The sequence below is a fragment of the Triticum urartu genome, chromosome 7 (genome assembly GCF_003073215.2).
Source record: "Triticum urartu cultivar G1812 chromosome 7, Tu2.1, whole genome shotgun sequence".
Lineage (NCBI taxonomy): Eukaryota > Viridiplantae > Streptophyta > Magnoliopsida > Poales > Poaceae > Triticum > Triticum urartu.
This window is the reverse complement of record NC_053028.1, coordinates 321,326,943-321,349,471: the sequence shown is the minus strand read 5'-3', so window position 1 is coordinate 321,349,471 and position 22,529 is coordinate 321,326,943. Positions and strand designations below refer to the sequence as shown.

The window sequence follows — 22,529 nt, the reverse complement described above, 5'->3', positions numbered from 1 at the left end:
TCTACCTGCCTTAGAGGATGCCATAGCAGCAATGGCACAGGAGGAGGTCCGATTAAAGTTGATGAAGAACAATACAACGACTCCATCTCATCCAGCCTTCATAGCAACCGACTATAAGAGCAAAGAGTGCTTCAACTGCGGTGAGAAGGGTCATTTGATTCGTTCTTGCACGGCTCCACGTAGGAACATGCGTGGAAGGGGGAGAGGATATAACCGAGGTGGATTAAGGGGAGGCCGAGGCCGGGGATACTCTGGTGGTCAAAGGGCAAATGTGGCAGTCTCAGAAGAAGGATCCTCACTCGCAACCCAAGAAGAATCAAAGAAAAGAACAGAAAGCACAGGTGATAAGGATCATGAGGATTGTAGTTACGGCAACTTTGCTCACTTTGTATCTACAGATGAAGGTAATTGTGTGTAACGCCCCAGATACGACTTTCCCAATTTGTACCCCAACTCTTGCCGTTTCCGGCGTTAAGTTATATTTATTTCTCGGGTTCGGGTCTTTGTCTCCGTGTGTTGTTTTCGTTTTCATGCATCTCATATCATGTCATCATGTGCATTGCATTTGCATTCGTGTTCGTCTCATGCACCCGAACATTTTCCCCGTTGTCCGTTTGCATTCCGGCGCTTCGTTCTCATCCGGAGGTCATTTCTAGCTTTCTTTCGTGTGTGGGGATTAAACATTTCCGGATTGGACCGAGACTTGCCAAGCGGCCTTGGTTTACTACCGGTAGACCGCCTGTCAAGTTTCGTATCATTTGGACTTCGTTTGATACCCCAACGGTTAACCGAGGGACCGATAAGGCCTCGTGTGTGTTGCAGCCCAACACCCCTCCAATTTGGCCCAAAACCCACCAAACTCTGCTCCATGTCCTAGGGCGTTCGGTCACGATCGCGTGGCCGAAAACCGCACCTCATTTGGACTCTCCTAGCTCTACTTATGCCTATTTATACCCCCTCCATTCGGATCTTCTTCCCCGTCCAAACCCTAGTCTAAAAAAAAAACTTCAGATCCGCGCCGACGGACGTGTCCGCCCCCGGCCGGACAGCGTCCGCCGCCGCAGCCCGCCACTCGCCGCGCGCCACGTGGCACGGACCACATCGCCATCGCCGCCGGGCCCGAAGCCCGCGCCCGGCCCCCGCGCCGCCCGAGCGGGCCACTTCCCCGCCGCCTCGCGCCTCCCTTCTTCCCCGACTCCGGCTCGACCCCGCCGCCACCGGACTTCGCGCCGCCACGGCCGCCTCGCCGCCGCCCGGCCCGGCCGCTCCACGTCGACCCCGGCGCCTGCCGCTGCCGCCGTCCGCCGCCCCAGGCCGGCCCGGCCGCGCCGCCTCCCGGCCCCGCCGACCGCCGCCGCCTCCCGGCCGCCTCCTCCACGCCAGCCGCCGGCGAGCGCCGGATCCGGCGAGCTTCGGTGAACAATGCCCGATCTAGATCCAGCTACAGTAACCCTAATTTTCGCGAGGTGGATTTTCTTTAAGTCCTGAAATTCTTGATCCAAGTTGCTCTGTTCGAGGCCCCGTAACTTTGCATCCGTAGCTCTGTTTTGTACATATGATATATCAAAATGTTCGTCTCGACGAGTACATCATTTCATTCCATTGCATCATTTTCATTTGAGTTCATCTTGATGCCCAAAATGCTGTTAGAAGGAGGCTTCGTGAGTTAATTGTCAGATCTGCTAGTTCATCTTAGACTTTTGTCATTTTTGCCATGATTATTGTGTGCATGCTATGCCTATGAGTCCTTCATATGTTTTTTTAAAGATTTTGTCTTCTTTCAATAGGTGCAACCCATGCATTTTTAGGATGTGCGTGGTGACTTGTGCAAGCTTGCAAAGTGAGGCACCCGGTAAATCTGTTTTATGGGACTTAGTTGTTTTCACTAAGTCTGGGATATTTTAGTTCATGATGCCATATGTTCAGCTTGTTTTCTAATGATCCGTGCCTCTTTTGAGGATGATCAGTAAGGGACTTTTGTTACTCATGTTATGCTCTATCCATTCATGTCTTTGTTTGCAATTATGGTGCACCCTAGCTTGAGTCAATCGAGCTCTACTTTTGTTTCATGGTGAATCTGGGTAGATCGCCAACTCGTTTGCGATTTTGCCGGCGTTGTTGTAGTTGATCCGTGTATGCTATGCCATTGTTCTTACCATGTCTAGCTTGTATTTTGTGCCTTCTTAATGGCTGTATGCTTGAATTGCCATGACTTGCACCGTGGTGAGTGCATCGAGCTCGTTTACATGCCTTCGTGAGTTATATTTCAGCATGTCTCAGTTTTCACAAAGTTTGAAAACTGATTGTGTTTTAGCTATGTTCGTGTGCCCGTTAATATATTTTGTGATCCCTTTTCGCCCCAGGTCACTTTGGGACTTTTGTTAAGCTTGTTTAGTAGCTCCATACCATGTTCTTACTTGTCATGTTCAGGTCATGTATCATGTTGTTTTGCTGCTCCGAAGAGGGCATCGTGATCTGAAATTTCAGACTAGCGTTAATTTCACTAAGTCTGGAATCTGTTTTGCATTTGCGTTTTTGCCATGCTTGTTTGAACCTCATAATGGATGAATTGGACGTGGATCAGTGCTAGTCTTTTGTTAAAAATCTTGCGAGCATCCCTGCCATGTCTTTTGTTGTCATGTTTGGTGGCTGTAGCATGTTCATTTCGTTGCGTTTAGATGTCTACTTGCTGTAAATCGCAGACCGGTGTCATATCTTAAAACGCTTGCCATTTCCAAACCGTAACTCCGATTCCAATGATCTTTATATCGTTTTCAAGCGATTTCATCCCCTCTATCCAGCGGCACCCTTGGAATTCCAAGTTGAGACCAGGTTCATGCATTTCCTGTCATATCTTGCATTTTGCATCCCGCATCGCATCCCGCATAGTATATCATCTTTTCATCATATTGCTTGGTCTTGCACGTGGTTGATTGTATCCTTGTTGCTTGTTTGTCTTGTTGGGTAGAGCCGGGAGACGAGTTCGCTACCGAGGAGCCCGTTGAGTTTGCTTGTGAGGATCCAGTCAACTCTGACAACTGTGCAGGCAAGATGATCATACCCTCGAAATCACTACTATCTTTGCTATGCTAGTTTGCTCGCTCTTGCTTTGCCAATGCTACGATGCCTACCTTTTGCTTGTCAGCCTCCCAATTGCCATGTCAACCTCTAACCCACCATGTCCTATCAAACCGTTGATTGGCTATGTTACCGCTTTGTTCAGCCCCTCTTATAACGTTGTTAGTTGCAGGTGAAGTTTGGAGGCCGTTCCTTGATGGAACATCATTTATTTACTTGTTGGGGATATCATTATATTGCCATGTTATCTTAATGCATCTATATACTTGGAAAGGGTGGAAGGCTCGGCCTCTCGCCTAGTGTTTTGTTCCACTCTTGCCCCCCTAGTTTCCGTCATATCGGTGTTATGTTCCCGGAATTTGCGTTCCTTACGCGGTTGGGTTATAATGGGAACCCCTTGATAGTTCGCCTTGATTAAAGCTTTTCCAGCAATGCCCAACATTGGTCTTACCATTTGCCACCTAGCCTTTTCTTTCCCTTGAGTTCTGCAGACTCAAGGGTCATCTTATTTTACTCCCCCGGGCCAGTGCTCCTCTGAGTGTTGGTCCAACCTAGAGCACCGTGCGGGGCCGTCCCTCGGCAACTTGGGTTACGTTGGCTCCCATACGCTTAGCTTATCCGGTGTGCCCTGAGAACGAGATATGTGCAGCTCCTATCGGGATTTGTCGGCACAGCGGGTGGTGTTGCTGGTCTTGTTTTAACCTGTCGAAGTTTCTTGAGTTACCGAGATACCGAGTCTGATCGGAACGTCTTGGGAGGAGGTCTATTCCTTCGTTGACCGTGAGAGCTTGTCATGGGCTAAGTTGGGACTCCCCTGCAGGGATTGAACTTTCGAAAGCCGTGCCCGCGGTTATGGGCAGATGGGAATTTGTTAATGTCCGGTTGTAGATAACTTAAACCTTAATTAATTAAAATGAATCAACTGAGTGTGTTGCCGTGATGGCCTCTTCTCGGCGGAGTCCGGGAAGTGGACACGGCGTTGGAGTTATGCTTGCGCAGGTTGTTCCTCTAGATTCTCACTCGCGCTTTGCCTCCTCTTCTCGCTCTCTTTCGCGTATAAGATAGCCACCATATATGCTAGTCGCTTGCCGCAGCTCCACATATATTTGCCTCATCCATTCCTATAAGCTTAAATAGTTTTGATCGCGAGGGTGTGAGATTGCTGAGTCCCTGTGGCTCACAGATACTATAACTCCAGATGCAGGTCTAGGTGATTCCGCTCCAGGTGGCGAGTACGAGCTCAAGTGGGAGTTCGACGAGGACTCTCAGCGTTATTATGTTTCCTTTCCCGATGATCAGTAGTGGTGCCTAGTTGGGGTTTGATTCAGGGCCTTGTCGCATGTTGGGTTCTTTTCCATTTTGGCGCCGTAGTCGGGCCATGAGTGTCTGTTTGATGGATGTTATTTATGTACTTTGATGTGACGTGGCGAGTGTAAGCCAACTATGTATCTCCCCTTTATTGTTTATTACATGGGATGTTTGTGATGATTTCCTAACTTGCGACATTGCTTTCAATGCGGTTATATCTCTAAGTCGTGCCTCGACACGTGGGAGCTATAGCCGCATCGAGGGTGTTACATTGTGCTCATGCATCTATTCTCTCACAAAGATCACATCCTGATTGGATATTAGATTCGGGGGCATCAAAGCATGTTGCCGGCACATCAATGGAATTTGAGTCATATATTCCATATCCACCCACATGTAAGGAGACTATCCAAACTGCTGATGGCACCTCACAACCCATTAAATGCATTGGCACAATACAATGCACACCATCTATTAAACTTTCATCTTTTTTGCATGTTCCTGCCTTTCCAGTCAATCTTATGTCAATGAGTGCTTTGGTTGACGATGTGGATTGTCGAGTAATAGTTGACTGCTATTTATGTCTAATTCAGGAGAGGCAAACGGGGAAGAGGCTTGGGACTGGAACCAGGCGTAATGGGCTATGGTACATGGATCGCAAGGTGCCAAATAATGCGGTGTCTACGATGTTAGCAACAATGATGGGAGAAAAGGAAACAAAGGTAATGCTTCACCATTGTAGAATGGGACATATGTCTTTTGAGAAGATGAGTAAAGTCTTTCCCGATGTAATGTGTGGGGTGGATAAGAACAAGCTTGTGTGTGATGCATGTGAGTTTGGTAAACACACAAGGACATCTTATGTGAGTAAGGGTCTTAGGAGTATTTCCCCTTTTATGCTTGTTCACTCAGATGTGTGGACATGTCTTTTTATCTCTCTAACTGGAATGAAGTACTTTGTTACATTCATTGATTGCTATACTCGTATGACATGGGTGTATCTTATGAAGCATAAGGATGAGGTTTTTAAATGCTTTCAATATTTCTATGCTTATGTGAAAAATTAGTTCAATACATAGATACAGATGATCAGGACAGATAATGGGACAGAGTATGTGAATAAGGAGTTTGTCACATTCCTATCAAGTCAAGGTATATTGCACCAAACATCTTGTCCGGGTACACCACCTCAACACGGAGTAGCTGAGAGGAAGAATCACCATATTTTGGAGGTTGCTCGGTCACTAATGTATACAATGAACGTGCCAAAATTCTTGTGGAGTGAGGCTGTAATGACAGCTACATTCCTCATCAACCGGATGCCGTCAAGGGTGATTGGAATGAAGTCGCCATGTGAGATGTTACTAGGTGAGAACAAATTCTTAGTTCCTCCTAAGGTATTTGGATGCACCTGCTTTGTCCGGGATCATAGACCCTCAGTGGGAAAATTGGATCGACGAGCAGTAAAGTGCATCTTCATAGGTTACCCATCTGGTCAGAAGGGATACAAGTGTTGGAGTCCCAGCGAGCAGAGAACATTTGTGAGCATGGATGTGACATTCAGGGAGTCTGAACCGTTTTATGGAGAAAAAACGGATCTCAGCTCGTTATTTGACTTCGACTCTCCTAGCATGAGTGGTGCTAGTCGAGAGGGCGGGAGTGAACCACCAAGGACAAAGGAAGATGAACCATCGAGAGTTGTGGTTAGTTCAATTCCATGTCATGCAAGGGAAGAGAGATGAAGAAAGCCAAATGAGGAAGAAAATCTAAGGGTGTATACCAGGAGGCAACCTATGACTGAAGAGAAATGGAGAAAGCCAAATGAGGAAGAAAATTTAAGGGTCTATACCAGGAGGCAACTACAAGATGAGCAGCAACAACAACAATCTCCAATAGCAAGTGACACACATGTGCAGGGGGAGCAACAGGCTCCAACAAGTGTTGAAATTGTTGAATTGTCTGATGGTGAGACATGTGCCACTCCAACTCCATCTAATGTAAACGATTCAATGAACTTGCCTATTGCCTGGAGGAAAGGAACCCGGGTTGGAGCTGGAAAACCTCCAGAGAGGTATGGTTTTGAGCATGACATAGCTAATTACGTATCATATACATCTCTGTCTCCGAGATACAAAGTATTCATTGCATCATTGCAATCTGTGGTGACTCCAAGAGATTGGAAAATGGCAAAGCAGGATCCAAAGTGGTACGAGGCAATGTTGGAGGAAATGAGAGCACTTGAAAAGAACAAGACATGGGATATTGTACCTCTTCCAGCAGGAAAACGAACGGTTAGCTGTAAATGGGTGTATACTGTGAAGCAGACTCCTGAAGGAAGGGTAGAAAGATACAAGGCAAGGTTAGTGGCTAGGGGCTATAGTCAGACATACGGGATTGATTATGATGAGACTTTTGCACCTATCGCAAAGATGGGCATAGTGAGAACCTTAATTTCTTGTGCCACTAACTTTGGTTGGGCTTTGCATCAGTTAGATGTAAAGAATGCATTCCTGCATGGTGATTTACATGAGGAAGTTTACATGGAGATTCCACCTGGTTTCTCAAAGCCCGAGACATCAAGAAAGGTATGCAAGTTAAGGAAGTCTTTGTATGGCCTCAAACAATCTCCACGAGCATGGTTTGATAGATTCAGACGTGCTGTGTGCAATATGGGATATAAACAGTGCAATGGGGATCATACAGTATTCTATCGGCACTCAAATTGTCAGATTACAATCCTTGCGGTGTATGTGGATGATATTATAATCACCGGAGATGATGATGTGGAAATATCACGACTGAAGAAGAGCCTGAGCAAGGAGTTTGAGGTAAAGGATTTAGGCCAACTGAAGTACTTTCTTGGTATAGAAATTGCTAGATCCCCTAAAGGAATTGTTCTGTCACAACGGAAGTATGCTCTCGACTTGCTTAGTGATACAGGCATGCTTGGGTGTAGGCCTGCTTCAACACCTATTGACCAGAATCATAAGTTATGTGCTGAATCTGGGGAACCAGTGGATAAGGAGAAGTACCAGAGACTTGTTGGAAGGCTCATCTACCTATGTCATACACGACCCGATATCTCATATGCAGTGAGTGTGGTGAGCAGATACATGCATGATCCTAGGAGTGGACACTTAGAGGCTGTCTATCGAATCCTTCGATATCTGAAGGGTAATCCGGGAAGGGGGCTATGGTTTAAGAAGAATGGGCATCTTAATATAGATGGATACTGTGATGCAGACTGGGGAAGTTGTTTGGATGATAGAAGATCAACTTCTGGTTATTGTGTGTTTGTTGGGGGAAACTTGGTGTCATGGTGAAGTAAGAAGCAGCCAGTGGTGTCCAAATCAACAGCTGAAGCTGAATATAGAGCTATTTCACAAGGCTTGAGTGAGATGTTATGGGTAAGAAATCTTCTCTCTGAGTTAAAGGTAATAAGGAAGGATCCCCTAAGGTTATGGTGTGATAATAAATCAGCTATCAGCATTGCTAATAATCCAGTTCAGCATGACAGAACCAAGCATGTCGAGATAGACCGCTTCTTCATCAAGGAGAAGTTAGATGATGGCATAATCAGGATAAGTTATGTGAGCTCTAGAGAACAAGTGGCTGATTGTTTAACTAAGGGTTTAAGTGTCAAGGAGTGTAATTCTGCGTGTGACAAGATGGGAATGATAGATATCTATCACCCATCTTGAGGGGGAGTGTTGGGCTGTATATGTGTGAATCTGGCCCACATGGCCCATGTAAACCAGTATATGTATTGTACAGACTAGAGAGGAAGAGAGTTATCCAGAAATTTCCCAAACCCACCACACTTCAAAAATAGATTATATAAAACAATTAAAGCCTGATCTCTGATAATCCAGAGAACAAAGAGAGGGGGAGGTTCGAGAACTACTAACTCCAGCAACAGCATACTTACATCCATATATCTAAGCCAGGGAACAAATCCTAATACATGAGATTTTCATTTCAGAGCATAAGAAAGTGCACAGCAAATTAGTATATCCCAAGTTCCCAACCAATGGACTCACAGCGTGATAGTTTTTTTTATGTTTGGACAGATTTGAGTGTTTGACAATGGATTATGTCTACTATGAATTAAAGGCAGGATCTTCTGTTAGACATGCATTGGAATTTAAAATGCATGGTCCAGAGTAGATTATTAGCAACTAAAAAAGGAAAGTAACTCACGCATGGTGCTGTCGAAATTGTCGTGGATGCGTATAGTTGAACAAAAGGACACAACATCGTAATATTTTGATGGTTAAATAGGAAGAGTGGATATTTAGTTAAAGATTCAAGGTATACAGAGGCAACTAAGGTAAAATCATATTTCCTGGATTAACATAATCAATTATTAATTTGCCGTGCTCTTATGGAAGATACCTACGGAATAACGGCTTGAACAGCTCAGCTTAACTTATAAAAAGCACCACCTATGTTGCCTGTATGGCTTTGCTCTCCAACAGCACCTCCACTGCCAACATAGAGCTGGCAAGCAAACTATCTTTATCATATTTTGTCTCTGCTGCGTCGATTGCTACAATGAACCGCCACTTGGCGATTCAGAGATACACAGTTGGCTACTCCAAAGAGTGTCAGGTTCATGATTTAAATAAACTGTGTAGACCAATTGAAGCCTAAAAACTTGATCAAGAAAAGAAAAGGGTTAAATTGTCTCCCTGAACCATATCATCATTGGCACTCAAACATATATGAAATGAAATATAGAAAACCGAACTGATAACTCACTGTTGAGTTTATATTTTGCAGCTTAAACCCGCATCCCTGTCCATGTACAAAATAAACAAAAGAGTATGCAGCCTATTCACAAAATAAACAAAAGTATATGGGGAATGGAGTTTAATCAAACACAGACCAAACAGGAATGGTAATTGGCCGAAATCACAATATTAAAAAATTTGGTACACCAACAATCGAAGATCCAGTAAATCATTAATAAAGTGATATATCAAACATAATTAGTTTGAGTGAGTGGATGTCAAATAATACAATTCATGGATGTCAGATACAGAAACTACGAAACCAAAAACAGAGAGTCATGGTTTGATGAATCCTCTCGATGCAATGGACAATACTTAACTTATCCTTATGGGGATGAATAAATCTGAATATTAGGGAATCATAGACTAATAAAAGTGTTTTGTTGTATCTGCAAACTGAAGGCAATGTGTTGGGTCAATTATGAGAGTAAACCAACACTAGTTGGTAAACGGTAACAATAACACAATAAAGAAACGCTATGAAGTATGTATGTGTGTGTATGGATGCACACTTGTGCTGAACAAATTTAAAAAGTTACCACTGAACCTTCTATATGATCCATCAACACGGCCGTAGCTTCAAAAGATAAATAAATCCGCACTGGAAGGATTGGTCTTCAACTCTTCATGATTGAGGCCAAACCTGCCATTGACCACCGGATTTTTTGAAAAGAAAATAAACCAGCAAACAATCAGAAATGTGAAAATGAGAATATCAAAGAGAAGATAAGGAAAGAGGATGATCTGTACCAGCCATGGAACAACCATCTCAAATTGCTGCCTGATCTCTGTGTGCTGCCCAGAAAGAGTTAAAATGCCCTTCTCAAATGCTCAGATGCTCTTACTTGACGGGCTGACATTCTGGATGAAGCTATTTCTAACCTGGAGGCGGATGCTGTTATAACTTTTGGTGTGTGGTTCTATCTTATGGGCTAATAGAAAAAAAGGGTTGTAAGTTGCAAGAAAGGATGCTTCCTGGTCTACTGTTCCTCCGGAATAACTTATGCCCAAGGCCATTGTTAAGTTGTTACTGCATTTAAATCAATCTGCCATGTCATGCAAACAACTTGACAGCCGACACTATGCCGTTTCTAACTGCTTTTTGTTCTTTGTTCGTCCTATCTTTAAGAGGAGAGCATATGACCCGTTCTTTCATTTTTTAGCTCACTGGCCATCCGCTGGCAATTTCAGGCTTTATACCAAAAAGAGATCTGCAACAATATTGAAAAGCTTGGGTTCCATCCAATCCTAATTCCTTATGCATGAACATATAAGGTAGTACATGAGGACTTGATAAAAAATGTTAGTCACGTATAACACAGGTATTGCGTTCAAGGTTTATTCTACCTATCTATCCATGCCATTAATCCTGCTTCCCTGCCATTGTTTTTCTGATGACTACCCAAGGAGAGATGACTAGACACTTCCTTGCCACTAATCCTGAAATAAGATATAGTGACTAGACATGGGGATCTTAGACTCTTAGTTGCGAAAGAGTGATCATGGCAGTTAGATACAGGATTATCTAATCTTTGGAGGAAAAAATTGAATAAACACTTCTTTAGTTGCACCACCTTTTGTAATCCCTGTCAATCGTGATATTGCAAGCAGCAAAAGTACACCGCTTCTAGTTCTTGAAACATGTGATGTGACCATCTCTGGGCTCAGGTTCAAGAAAATTGCAAAAGGGAACCAACTTCTTTTTATTTCTCTTCATAGTAGTGCCACATATCACAGCAGTTTACATCAAGATTACACAGCAGGTCTTGCATAAAACAAGCAAAGCACCTCTTACATCCAGAACACTACAGGAGAAAAGGACAGGATATGCTTAGACACTACACAAGAGGTAGAGCAGTGGCGCGTGGTTTGCAGCTCTCCCCTGTGATCATACTTAAGCCCAAACGTGCTCATATGGAGCACGCAACAATCGACGATGCACGTAGGCTCCACTCCCTCGCGCTGCACACACTCGACAAGGCAAAAGTTGCTGTTGCCCATGTACGCGAGATTGGCCCTTGTTGCTGCTAGCCGCCGCTCCGGGACTTTGAGGAACAACTTCTCCTTCGCAATCTTACAATATGGCTGCACAGCACTTTCGCGGCTGTGGGAGGCGACTTCACAGGCACAAATGTACCCGTCTTTACGGAGCCCAATCCATGTGCCTAGCTCGCTGTCGTAGTAGCCTTGCCCTTGGAAAGGCAGAGCCCATTCCCCATGCCACCTCCACTCAAAACGCTTGGTGTCGAATGAGAAGGTACCCTTTGGAACATGTTGATAAAGACTGTCGTGTGCAGACATGAATATGGTGTTCCCGTCCGGGTGCAGCACGTAAGAGGAAATTATATCATCCATGGCAAATGGCGGTGGCGATGGCACCCTTTTCCAGGACCAATCCATGGCTGGCCGTGGATCCTCAAGCTCATCGCTTCCCGTGGCTGCCCATGACATGGCCTCAAAAGAGTGCTGCTCGCCGTCATGGCGAGATGTCAATGCATACAACTTATCACCGGTGGCCATAGAGATGTCAATGCCACCAAGCAGTGAACGTGGTAGGCTTGGCCCGATGGTGATTCCCGCTATCTCGGTGTCATATACGAGGATGGGAGTCTGTGGACAGTGTGGGTTGGTGGCGATGAAGATGCTGTGACCAAAGGTTGTGAAGCTCATGCCAAGATGGCGTACTGGCACGGGAAACTGGAGGACGGGAGGGTCAGGGAACCCAAACTGCACGTCGCTGGTGCAGGTAGTATCTTGCAAAGTGTCAGCATCAACCTTGTAGATGCTGAAGCCCGTGTCCCAATCATCCAGCACTAGGTAGAGGTGCTTCTTCGGCGCACGCTGCGGCCTTTTCCCGGTGAGGTCGCCGTCGAGGTGCGAGTGTTGACGCTTGGACATGTCTCCTCGACTCCTCCTATCAATCTTCCCGCACTAATAACTGGATATAAAGATTGAATTTTTGATTCTGATGGAGGTTACGAGGTTGCCAGTAGAGGAGAAGAAATTTATAGAGAAACGGAAGGGCAAGGAGGAGGCGACAGATCTAACCTGACTCCCAGCCAGGCTCGGATTGCAAATAGGCAATGGCAGAGTGCCTAGCTAGACCCCGAGTCGGAGCAGAACCACCATGACGAGCGCACTACTCCACAAGAGAGCCTCACCGGAGTTGCCGTGCCGTGGTCGCCGAAGTCGTCGCCGCCGCTCTCGTGCTCCACGCGCCCGTGGACTGCTTGAGTTGCCGGGCCGCCCGTATGGCTAGAAATAAGGCAGTTGAGACGCGCCGCCCCTCCGTGGTCGCCGAAATCTTGGTGTGGCCGCTGCCCTCTGCTTCCCTTCTTTCTTTCTTTTTTGTTTTGTTTTGCACTCGGTTCGGCCCATTCCGGGGTATAGCCTGCCTAGGCGCATACATGGGCCCATTCCGGGGTTGAGCCAGATTTTTTTTGTAAATTCTCTCGAATGTCTCAAAAAAAGATAAATTCTCTCAAAAACAATTTCTCTAAAACAAGTAGTACATACTCCCTGCGTCCCATAATATAAGAGCGTTTTTTACACAAGACGGAGGGAGTATTAAACAATGTTCCCAAAACTTTAGAGAATGTTCATGAATTTTTAAAGAGATCACAGACTAAAACATTGTTCATGCATTTTAAATAGCTTTCATGATTTTCCCGAAGTTCTTTTTTTAATGCTTTGAATTTTAAATACATTCCAAAAAATAATGAAAACAATAATATAGATAGGAGAAAGCAAGAAGACAAACTAGAACAGGAGAGGGATACAAAAGGACAACAAAATGCACAAACAGCTAAAAGCTCCAGGAAAAAACATATCTGTTAACAAAATCGCACAATCAGCTAAGTGCATCTCTAGCCAGTCCCCTATAAGTTAATAAAGTAAAACCCTTAGTAGAGTATATATATACTCTACTGTTTTTTGCCGTTTCTAGCCGATTCCCTAAACTTAACGGAGTAAACTTCAATTTGATCAAATTCAAACCAATTTGAACCACATTCAAACTTAGACATAGATAGTTTTGCAGAACCAAATATAAAACACAAATTTAAACTAAATTAAGCTTAACTAAAGTACTTTCGATCGAATGTGAGGTTGAGCCAATCCTTCCTCGTCAGGTACGGTGTGTCGTGATTTGGGTCCATGCTGGTGTCGTCGTCTTCGTCGCCGAGGAAGACACTCCTCCACTCTTCGACTTTGATCTCCTCGTCCTTGCTGCCCTTCGCACCGTCGTCCTTGCCGCCTTCGACCTCGTCGGAGGAGATAACGATAATCTCGCCACTAGCGTTGGCAAAGATCATCCGCTCTGCCTCCACAAGCTTCAGGTGCTGCTGGCAGAGCTCTTGCATGTACGCCCTGTCGGCGGCCTCGGCCTCGAGGCGCTCCCTCGCCTCGCAGCCCTCCCGCGCCATAGCCGAGCTCACCACCCCCGGCTCCTCCGTGACGAGGTGGACCGGAGCCGTGCCGAAGTGGAAGTTGAGTCGGGCCGCCACGCCGTGGTAGCGGACCTACCAGCGGTCGTACTCCTTGGCCGCGAGCTCGGGCGTATGGAAGCTCCCGAGCCACCGCTGGGTGTGGGTCTCCTGATCCATGATTTTGGCCACACACGTCCCCCACTGTCCCTGCCGGACCCCGAGGTAGGTCCTCGTCGACGGCCGGGGCAGAGGGAGGATAGGGAAATTAAGGAGCAGATCGAGAGCACTTTGTTTATCTCCTGAAAACTCAAACTAGCCCCAGTCCACCATATGACAAGAGCGCGATCACTGTAAGAACAGAAGCTACAGCAGGAGCTGAGAGGAGCCCAATATATCCAAATAGAAAGTGCCAATCTCCAGCCTCAAGTTGAGGAATGAAGTGAGACTGGCAGAAAATTCAGACATACCAGTAGAGAACCCTCAACACAATATTGCCATTCTCGACAGCGAAAAAACTTAATCAGATAATTGTTGGAGGCGCTTTGCACCAGCTTAAAAAACATATGGGCATCACACCGATGGAGGGTGAAATCATAGGGTGCCCAATCCAATCTAGAACTTTACTCCATAAAATGCACGATACAGCGCAACCCACCAGAAGGTGGTCAGTATCCTCCAGCGAATTGCCACAAAGAACACATTCCACGTTATGTGGGAGGCCACGCCTCGCGAGACGATCGACGATCCAGATCCTTTTCCGGATAACTAGCCAGATAAATATTTTGCAACAAAGGGGATCCCACGTCTTCCAGATTGCATTTGCAAAGGCACATAAAGGAACTCCTTGGGAGAAAGCTCGGTATGCTGATTTGGAAGTTAAGTGACCGGAAGGTTCTAACCTCCAACTCAAACAATTCTCCTGAGATGGATCAAGTTGGATTAACCCTGATGACATCCCAAATATTAAGCAATTGAATAATTTTTTTAATGGTGAACTTAATCTTGATGTCTCTCAACCAACGGCCATCAGTAAGGCCATCAGCCACCTTGGGCGTGGATTTGATATTGTTTGGGACTGAAGCGACAAGATCCAAATGCCTCCAAGGTTTATCAGGTTCAATCCTAGCAATCCACGCCCGGCGAAGCTTCATTGCAGAACTAATGCCAGTAAGGTTAATGACCCCAGGGCCCCCATTTTGCAGGGCAGTGCCCTTCAACAATTTCAGAGCCCTTCCAAAGGAAGGCCCTGCAAATCTTGTCAATTTTCTTGAACACCCAAGGAGGAGGATCAAGAGAAATCAGATTGAAGATTTATATGCGGGTTAGGACAGACTTGACCAACACAGGATGACCACTCTACGTTAACATTGCAGATTACCATGATGCAAGACGCGACCTTATGATGTCCAATAATCTTTGAACGTCCTCTTTACTAGCCCTTTTGCAGTTCAGTGAGCGAGCCTACAGCTGAGCATATTGCAACAGAATGTGGCTAGATAATCATCACATAGGATGGGTGAGATTGAACTTTTGGATAATTTAAGACTCGGTCCCGAAGCCCCTTTAAGGATTTCCATCAAAGAGTTCACTGTGCGATGCGGTAAACGTCTTAGCTTTCCTGGCCAGACGTGTTGCGTGTTAAATAGCTGGGTTGCGAGCCCGGATACGCGTACAGGTTGTTGGGATACATCTCTTGGAGAGAAAGAATACTAGAGATAAGAAAGATAAAGATTACATAGTATTCTAGCCAACTAACTACTCCACGGGATGATCTTATACCGGCGCAACTCCTTGACATACACGCAATATCTCATGTTTGACACCCTCCCTTAATCACAACTTCGTCAAGTTGAGATTATGCTTGAAGTCTTCAAAGCTTCTTGTGGGTAGAGATTTAGTGAAACCATCCGCAACTTGGTCTTGAGAGTGAATAAACCGAATATCCAAAAGTTTATTTGCAACTCTTTCTCGAACAAAGTGAAAATCTATCTCAATGTGTTTAGTTCTAGCATGAAAGACTGGATTTGCTGATAAATAGGTAGCACCTAAATTATCACACCACAAACAAGGAGCTCTAGTGCTTTTCATACCTAGTTCCTTTAAAATTGACTGCACCCATATGATCTCTGCTGTTGCATTTGCCAATGCTTTGTATTCTGCCTCTGTACTAGATCTTGAAACCGTGGCTTGCTTCCTGGCACTCCAAGATATCAGATTTGGTCCAAAGAAAACTGCAAAGCCACCTGTTGAACGTCTGTCATCTAGACAACCAGCCCAATCAGAGTCAGAGAAGGCACTGATAAGTGTAGAAGATGACTTGCTGAAATTTAGGCCAACATTCAGCGTATTTTTCACATATCTTACTATATGCTTTGCAGCAGTCATATGAACAGTGGTAGGTGCATGAACAAACTGACACACTTTGTTAACAGCAAAGGAAATGTCTGGTCTAGTCAGTGTTAGGTATTGAAGTGCACCTACCAAACTTCTGTACTTTGTACCATTTTCTGAACTCAAGGGCTCTCCTTCAACAAGAGATAATTTTTCTGTGCTGGATAAAGGAGTGGGCGCAGGCTTACAACTTTGTAAACCAACCTTTTTTACCAAGTCTGTTGCATATTTTTCCTGAGAGAGGTGAAGACCATCCTTGTGTTGCTTTACCTCAATACCAAGAAAATAATGCAGATCTCCTAGATCCTTGAGGGCAAATTCTGTACTCAAATCTTTCAACAGTGCAGTTATAGCTTCATCAGATGAGCTTGTCACAATTATATCATCAACATATATGAGAACATCTATGGATATACTTGATTTGTTATAAATGAACAATGACGTGTCAGACTTTGAGGGAACAAAACCAAGTGCTTGAATCTTCTTACTGAGACGAGAATACCATGCTCTTGGTGCCTGCTTTAGTCCATACAATGCCTTGTCAAGTTTGCACACATGAAGTGGTGCATGTGTGTTTACAAACCCAGGTGGTTGTTTCATGTAAACCTCTTCTTCCAGAACACCATGGAGGAACGCGTTCTGAACATCTAGCTGACGTAGACTCCATCCCCTGGACACAGCAATGGACAAAACAAGACGAATAGTAGCAGCCTTTACAACTGGACTAAACGTGTCCTCATAGTCAATAGCATACCGTTGTTTAAAACCCTTTGCAACGAGTCTAGCTTTGTAACGGTCAATGGTTCCATCAGCTTTCCTTTTAATCCTAAAAACCCACTTGCAGTCAATAAGATTTTTACCTCGTTGTGAAGGAACCAAGTGCCATGTTCTATTTTTCTTAAGTGCTATGATTTCATCATGCATTGCTTTTCTCCAATTTGCATCACCCAAAGCTTCCTCAAGTGTATTGGGTTCTTCTGGTTCACCTGTAGAACATACCGGCCCATATTTTGTAACGTGTTTATAATCAACAGGTTTAATTACCCCTTGTTGTAGTCGCATTCGACGTGGAGGAGTAGGAGCAGGCGCTTCTGTAGAGAGATCCGGCGTAGAGGATCCCGGGTCTGGATCAAACTGATCCTCACCCGATCCCGAGGAGGATCCACGCGGGCCTCCAGAAACAGCAGCGTCACCAGGCGATGTCGAAGCGGGATCTTCTGTGGTCGTGGGTCGTGGTGTGGAAGCCGATATCACCGCAGAAGATCCGCGCCTGGAGGCGTCATCATGGCCCAATGATTGCCTGGGCCCGGGGCTGAGCAAATCTTCCCCTGCGTCCGCCTGACGAGTAGCGGCACGACGTGTGTACACACGCAGTTGGGCCTGACTCTGAACGCGGCCCGAGCCAGTACCGGCCCGCCGCTTGTCAGGCGCGGAGTCGCGCGCACGAGGGGAAGCGCCGCCATCCGCCAGGTTCTGCCACGTGGCTGGTGCAGATTCGGCGGCGCGCCCGCCTGCTCCTGTTTCGGCTGGCGCGGCAGAATCATTGCCAGGCGCGGGATCCGAGGAAGATCTGCTGCCTGGCTACAGCACCTGTGCTGATCCCGAGGTGGATATGTCCCCCGAGCCAGGACACATGAAATAAGGGTCTGCGGCGCCATTTTCTTCATTATTTTCTATGATTTTTGCACTGTTTTCTTCTGCATCATCACAAAGCTCATTGAGACCATTAGTAGGGTTAGTCAACATATGATCATTACAATTTGTAATACCCCCTTGATCATAGCCGGAGAGATGAGAGGGTAAAAGCAAGATTTCCTTGCGGAGTAGGGCACCGGCATTGGGATGAAGATCCGCAAAGGGAAATGTTGTCTCATCAAAAACAACATCACGTGAGATATATACCCTACCAGTGGAGATGTCAAGACACTTGACACCTTTGTGTTGGGCGCTATAGCCAAGAAAAGCACACCGTTTTGAGCGAAACATGAGCTTGCGTTGATTGTAAGGCCGAAGATTTGGCCAACACGCACACCCAAAAACACGAAGAGAGGTGTAATCAGGTTTCGTGTGGAGGAGACGTTCCATAGGTGTTTCATTATTTATGACACGACTAGGAAGCATATTGATGATGTGAACAGCTGTTAGAAAGGCCTCATCCCAAAACTTGAGAGGCATGGAGGCTCCTGCGAGGAGGGCCAAGCCAACCTCAACAATGTGCCTATGCTTGCGTTCGGCTGACCCGTTTTGTTGGTGAGTGTGTGGGAATGTTACTTGGTGAGATATGCCTATATTTTGGAAGAAGGAATTGAGTTTCTCGTATTCCCCTCCCCAATCGGATTGGACAACAATGATCTTACTGTCAAACTTTCTTTCAACGAGTGCTTGAAAGTTGTGAAAAACTTGAAACACATCAGATCTTTTTTTGAGAAGATAGATCCATGAGAATTTGCTATAGTCATCGATAAAACTAACATAGTACGTGTGTCTACCAACAGAGAAGGGGGCCGGTCCCCACACATCAGAAAAGATCAATTGCAAGGGTTTAGTGGAGACACTAGTAGATATGGGATATGGTAATTGATGACTTTTAGCACACTGACATGAATCACAAATAGTTTCAACATTGCGCTCACCAACAAACGGGAGCTTATTTTTCCTAAGTAATTTTTCAACCAAAGAAAACGAGGCATGTCCTAAACGATCATGCCATCGTGTGGACGAAAGCTTGATAGCACCACAAGCTTGTTTATTGAACCTTCTAAACTCCGGAATCAATGGGTAGAGCCCTCGAACACATCTACCTCGATAGAGAACTTTCCTCGTGGCCTGATCCTTGATCAAAAAGAAGAAAGGATGAAATTCAAGAAAAACATGATTATCAATAGTAATTGTATGAACGGAGAGAAGATTCTTATGAGCACTAGGAACATGCAGGATTCTTTTGAGATGAATTTTACGACTAGGGGTATTAAAAATTGAGTGGCCAATGTGACTTATACCCATACCTTCACCACTGGCCGTATGAATTTGATCTTTGCCATGATATTTCTCCTTCATGGTGACTTTCTCGAGTTCATTGGTGATGTGGTTGGTGGCACCACTATTAACATACCAGTTTGTGTCAATTCCATAGGAGCCATCGGCCGCCGCAGCAACTTTCTCTTCATCTTGTGAGGAGTCGCCGTCATCTTCTTCGTAGCGGTACCAGCAGTCCTTTGCTGTATGGCCAGGCTTGCCACAAATTTGGCAGCGAGGCAAGTCCGGACGGGACCGGTTGGAACCACTACTACCACCACCACGGCGCCCTTTGGAGTTATCGGAGCGCCCGCCGCCGTGTGAATTGTTGAAGTAGTTGTTGGAGTGGCCACTTCCGCTGGAGCCGAACCTCCCCTTGCCACGGGAAGATGAACGCGAGCGAGAGCCACCACCGCGGCCTCTGGATGCAGAGTTGGCCGATGATTTGAAGCCACCACCGGGACCATGATACTGTGCCATGCGTTGATCAAAGTTATTGAGCATGGCAAAAAGTTCATCGAGAGTTACCGGAGTGACACGGGCATCTAGTGTGGAGACTGAAAGTGCTAGTGATCGACTAGAGGGGGGGTGAATAGACGATTTTTATGAAAGTCTTCAAAACATGTAAGCTTCGAAGACAAACGATAGAAATAAACCTATTACCATGCAGCGGAAGGTAGACTACACTAGGCAAAACATAGTCAAGTATTCAATGAAGTGAAAGCACAATGACTAATAGCAGCTAGGCAGTAAGGATCAGGTAGGAAGATAATGTGAAGCCAATCAGAACAAGTAGTCACTCAGTGAAGACAAAAGATAATCATACAATGACTTCACAAGGACCAACAATAAGCAAAGGGAAGGGAAGGATGAAACCAGTGACTCGTTGAAGACAACGATTTGTTGGACCAGTTCCAGTTGCTGTGACAACTGTACGTCTGGTTGGGGAGGCTGAGATTCAACTCAGAAGACCTCGTCTTCACCTTATTCCCCTTGAGCTAAGGACACCCAGTCCTCGCCCAATCACTCTGGTAAGTCTTCAAGGTAGACTTTCAAACCTTCACAGACTTCGTTCACCGGCGATCCACAATGACTCTTGGATGCTTAGAATGCGACGCCTAACCGGCTGGAGGATTCACAGTCCTCAAGTGTAATAAGTCTTCAGATCACACAGACAAGAAGACTTAAGTGATGCCTAACACTCTTTGGCTCTGGGTGGTTAGGGCTTTATCCTCGCAAGGAATTCTCTCTCAAAGGCTTCGAGGTGGGTTGCTCTCAAACGACAAAAGCCGTACTCTAACTCTGAGTAGCCAACCGTTTATGGTTGTAGGGGGTGGACTATTTATAGCCACTAGGCAACCCGACCTGATTTGTCCGAAATGACCCTGGGTCACTAAGGAATTGACACATGTTCCAACGGTCAGATTTCAAACACACATGACAACTTTACTTAGGCTACAAGCAAAGCTGACTTATCCAACTCTGGACAAGATTTGCTCTCATAGTCTTCACTCGAAGACATAGGATTTTGGTTAAGCATCACTTCAGTCATTCTAACTGGTTCTCTTGGACCCCACTTAACAGTACGGTGGTTTCTATGACTCAACAAAGAAAAACACAGAACGACGAAACTGCTAAGTCTTCACGCTCCATAGTCTTCACGCGATGTCTTCTCTTGTCATAGTCTTCAATGTGAATGTCTTCACATACCACCTTTGACTTCAATGTCTTCATACATTTTTAGGGGTCATCTCTGGTAGGAAAACCGAATCAATGAGGGACTTCTACCTGTGTTATCCTGCAATTCTCACAAACACATTAGTCCCTCAACTAGGTTTGTCATCAATACTCCAAAACCAACTAGGGGTGGCACTAGATGCACTTACAATCTCCCCCTTTTTGGTGATTGATGACAAACTAGTTGAAGTTTTCAACGGAGAATATAATATGTGAAATTGTAAAGGATAGGGAATTGTCTTCATTAGTTGCAAGGGCTCCCCCTGAAGATGTGCATATAAGTAATTTGCTTTTGGAATGAAAATGCACATGGCAGGTTGTACTTGTGGAGATCCTCTTCAACTTATGATGACAATTCATCATGCATGAAAAGTATGTGAAGATAATGACATGCATAATGAAAAATGGACGTCTGCAAAATGATCTAAGTGCGGAATTTATCATCGCACATGCGGAATTTATCATTGCATCACAGAATAGCAAATAAGTAGCAGACGACCATCGAGTTTAAGTGTTACAACTCAAAGAACCAAATGTATCAAAATGAGAGTTGTAAACACTAGGCAAAACATAAAGCAACCGCCCATATGGACCCGCTTGAAGACTATCAAACTCATATGCTTCTCCCCCTTTTGTCAGCAAGGACCAAAAAGGTTTGAAGACATAGAGCGTCTACTCGTTCCCATGAGGAGTAGGTGAAGCAGCAAGGTCGTCGGTGTTGTTCGGTGGTGCAGAAGAACTCGGGGCAGTGTCGATGCGTGCAGAAGTAGGGGGCGGTGAAGTGGCATCGTCTTCGTCCTCGATCACTCTGGCATTCAGTTGCCGCGGAGGAAGAGAACTCAGAGTCTTCAAGAGACGGAGTTCGTCGCAGCACAGTCCTTCTTGGAGGTGTGGAGTCAAACTTGAAACGTTCAGAGAAGCCATCCTCCCGAAGATCATCTTCAGAACACATAAGCGTCAGCCCTTTCCATGTACGCCGACAGGTTTCATGGGCAACAAAGGCATTCTTGGTGGCAAGATTGCGAATGCGGTTGACATCCACCAAGAGGCTTTGCATTTGGCGCTTCAGCCAGTCATGATGCATATCCTGTTTCTGATGAAGGGCAACCAGAAGCTCTCGGTCATTGAGAACACGAGATCGCTTCTTGGGCCGTTGGGAAATAGTGCTTTCAGTGGCTTCAGTGAGGGCACGATGAGGTGCACGTGTAGTACCAGCCAGAGGATAAACACGAGTGACTGCTTCAACTCCTTCAATGTTTTGAGAGAAACTTTGATGCTCAGCATTCTGAAGACTAAGAGGCTCCTTGGCAGGCTCTTGATAGATGGCTTCAACGGACATATCAACGTCAGGCAGAGAGATCCGATGATTGCGAGCAGAGGGCTGATATGAGACAGCTGAGTGTAGTTTGATCAGCCGCATTATCCATGGAGCGTAAAACTTCAAGCCAAAAAGATCAGATCCTGATGCAGCAAGTTGGCGGATGAAGAAGTCTTGGGCATTGAAGCATTTGCCGTGAAGAATATAAAAGACGAAAGTCTTCGTTGCACCTTCCAGCTTTGCATGTGGAGAATGTCCTTTGATGGGCTAGAGAGTTCGCCTGATAATGTGATAGATAGTGCGTGGCAGATACTCAAGGTCTTCAACAGAGAACTCCTTAGGATATGCAGCATTTGGAGGCAAAGGCTTCATCATGCTAAGAATCTGACTCATGTTCGGTTCAGACTTCTGAAAGATGCTCTCCATAGCTGCACTGTGAAGCTGACAACCAGGTTCATAAAG

The 22,529-nt window shown here is 45.5% G+C and overlaps 2 protein-coding genes across 2 annotated transcripts; one reads left to right on the top strand and one right to left on the bottom strand.

Moving 5' to 3' along the window:
• LOC125523698 lies at positions 1-5,050 on the top strand. Its single transcript, XM_048688765.1, has 2 exons — positions 1-404; positions 4,980-5,050. Exons 1-2 carry the CDS (start codon positions 32-34, stop codon positions 5,021-5,023), a joined length of 417 nt encoding a protein of 138 aa, XP_048544722.1. The 5' UTR covers positions 1-31; the 3' UTR covers positions 5,024-5,050.
• Positions 5,051-10,970: 5,920 nt separating this feature from the next.
• LOC125524600 lies at positions 10,971-12,077 on the bottom strand. The gene has a single exon (XM_048689635.1). The coding sequence runs from the start codon at positions 12,075-12,077 to the stop codon at positions 10,971-10,973; it is 1,107 nt and encodes a 368-aa protein (XP_048545592.1).
• Between the last annotated feature and the right edge of the window lie 10,452 nt (positions 12,078-22,529).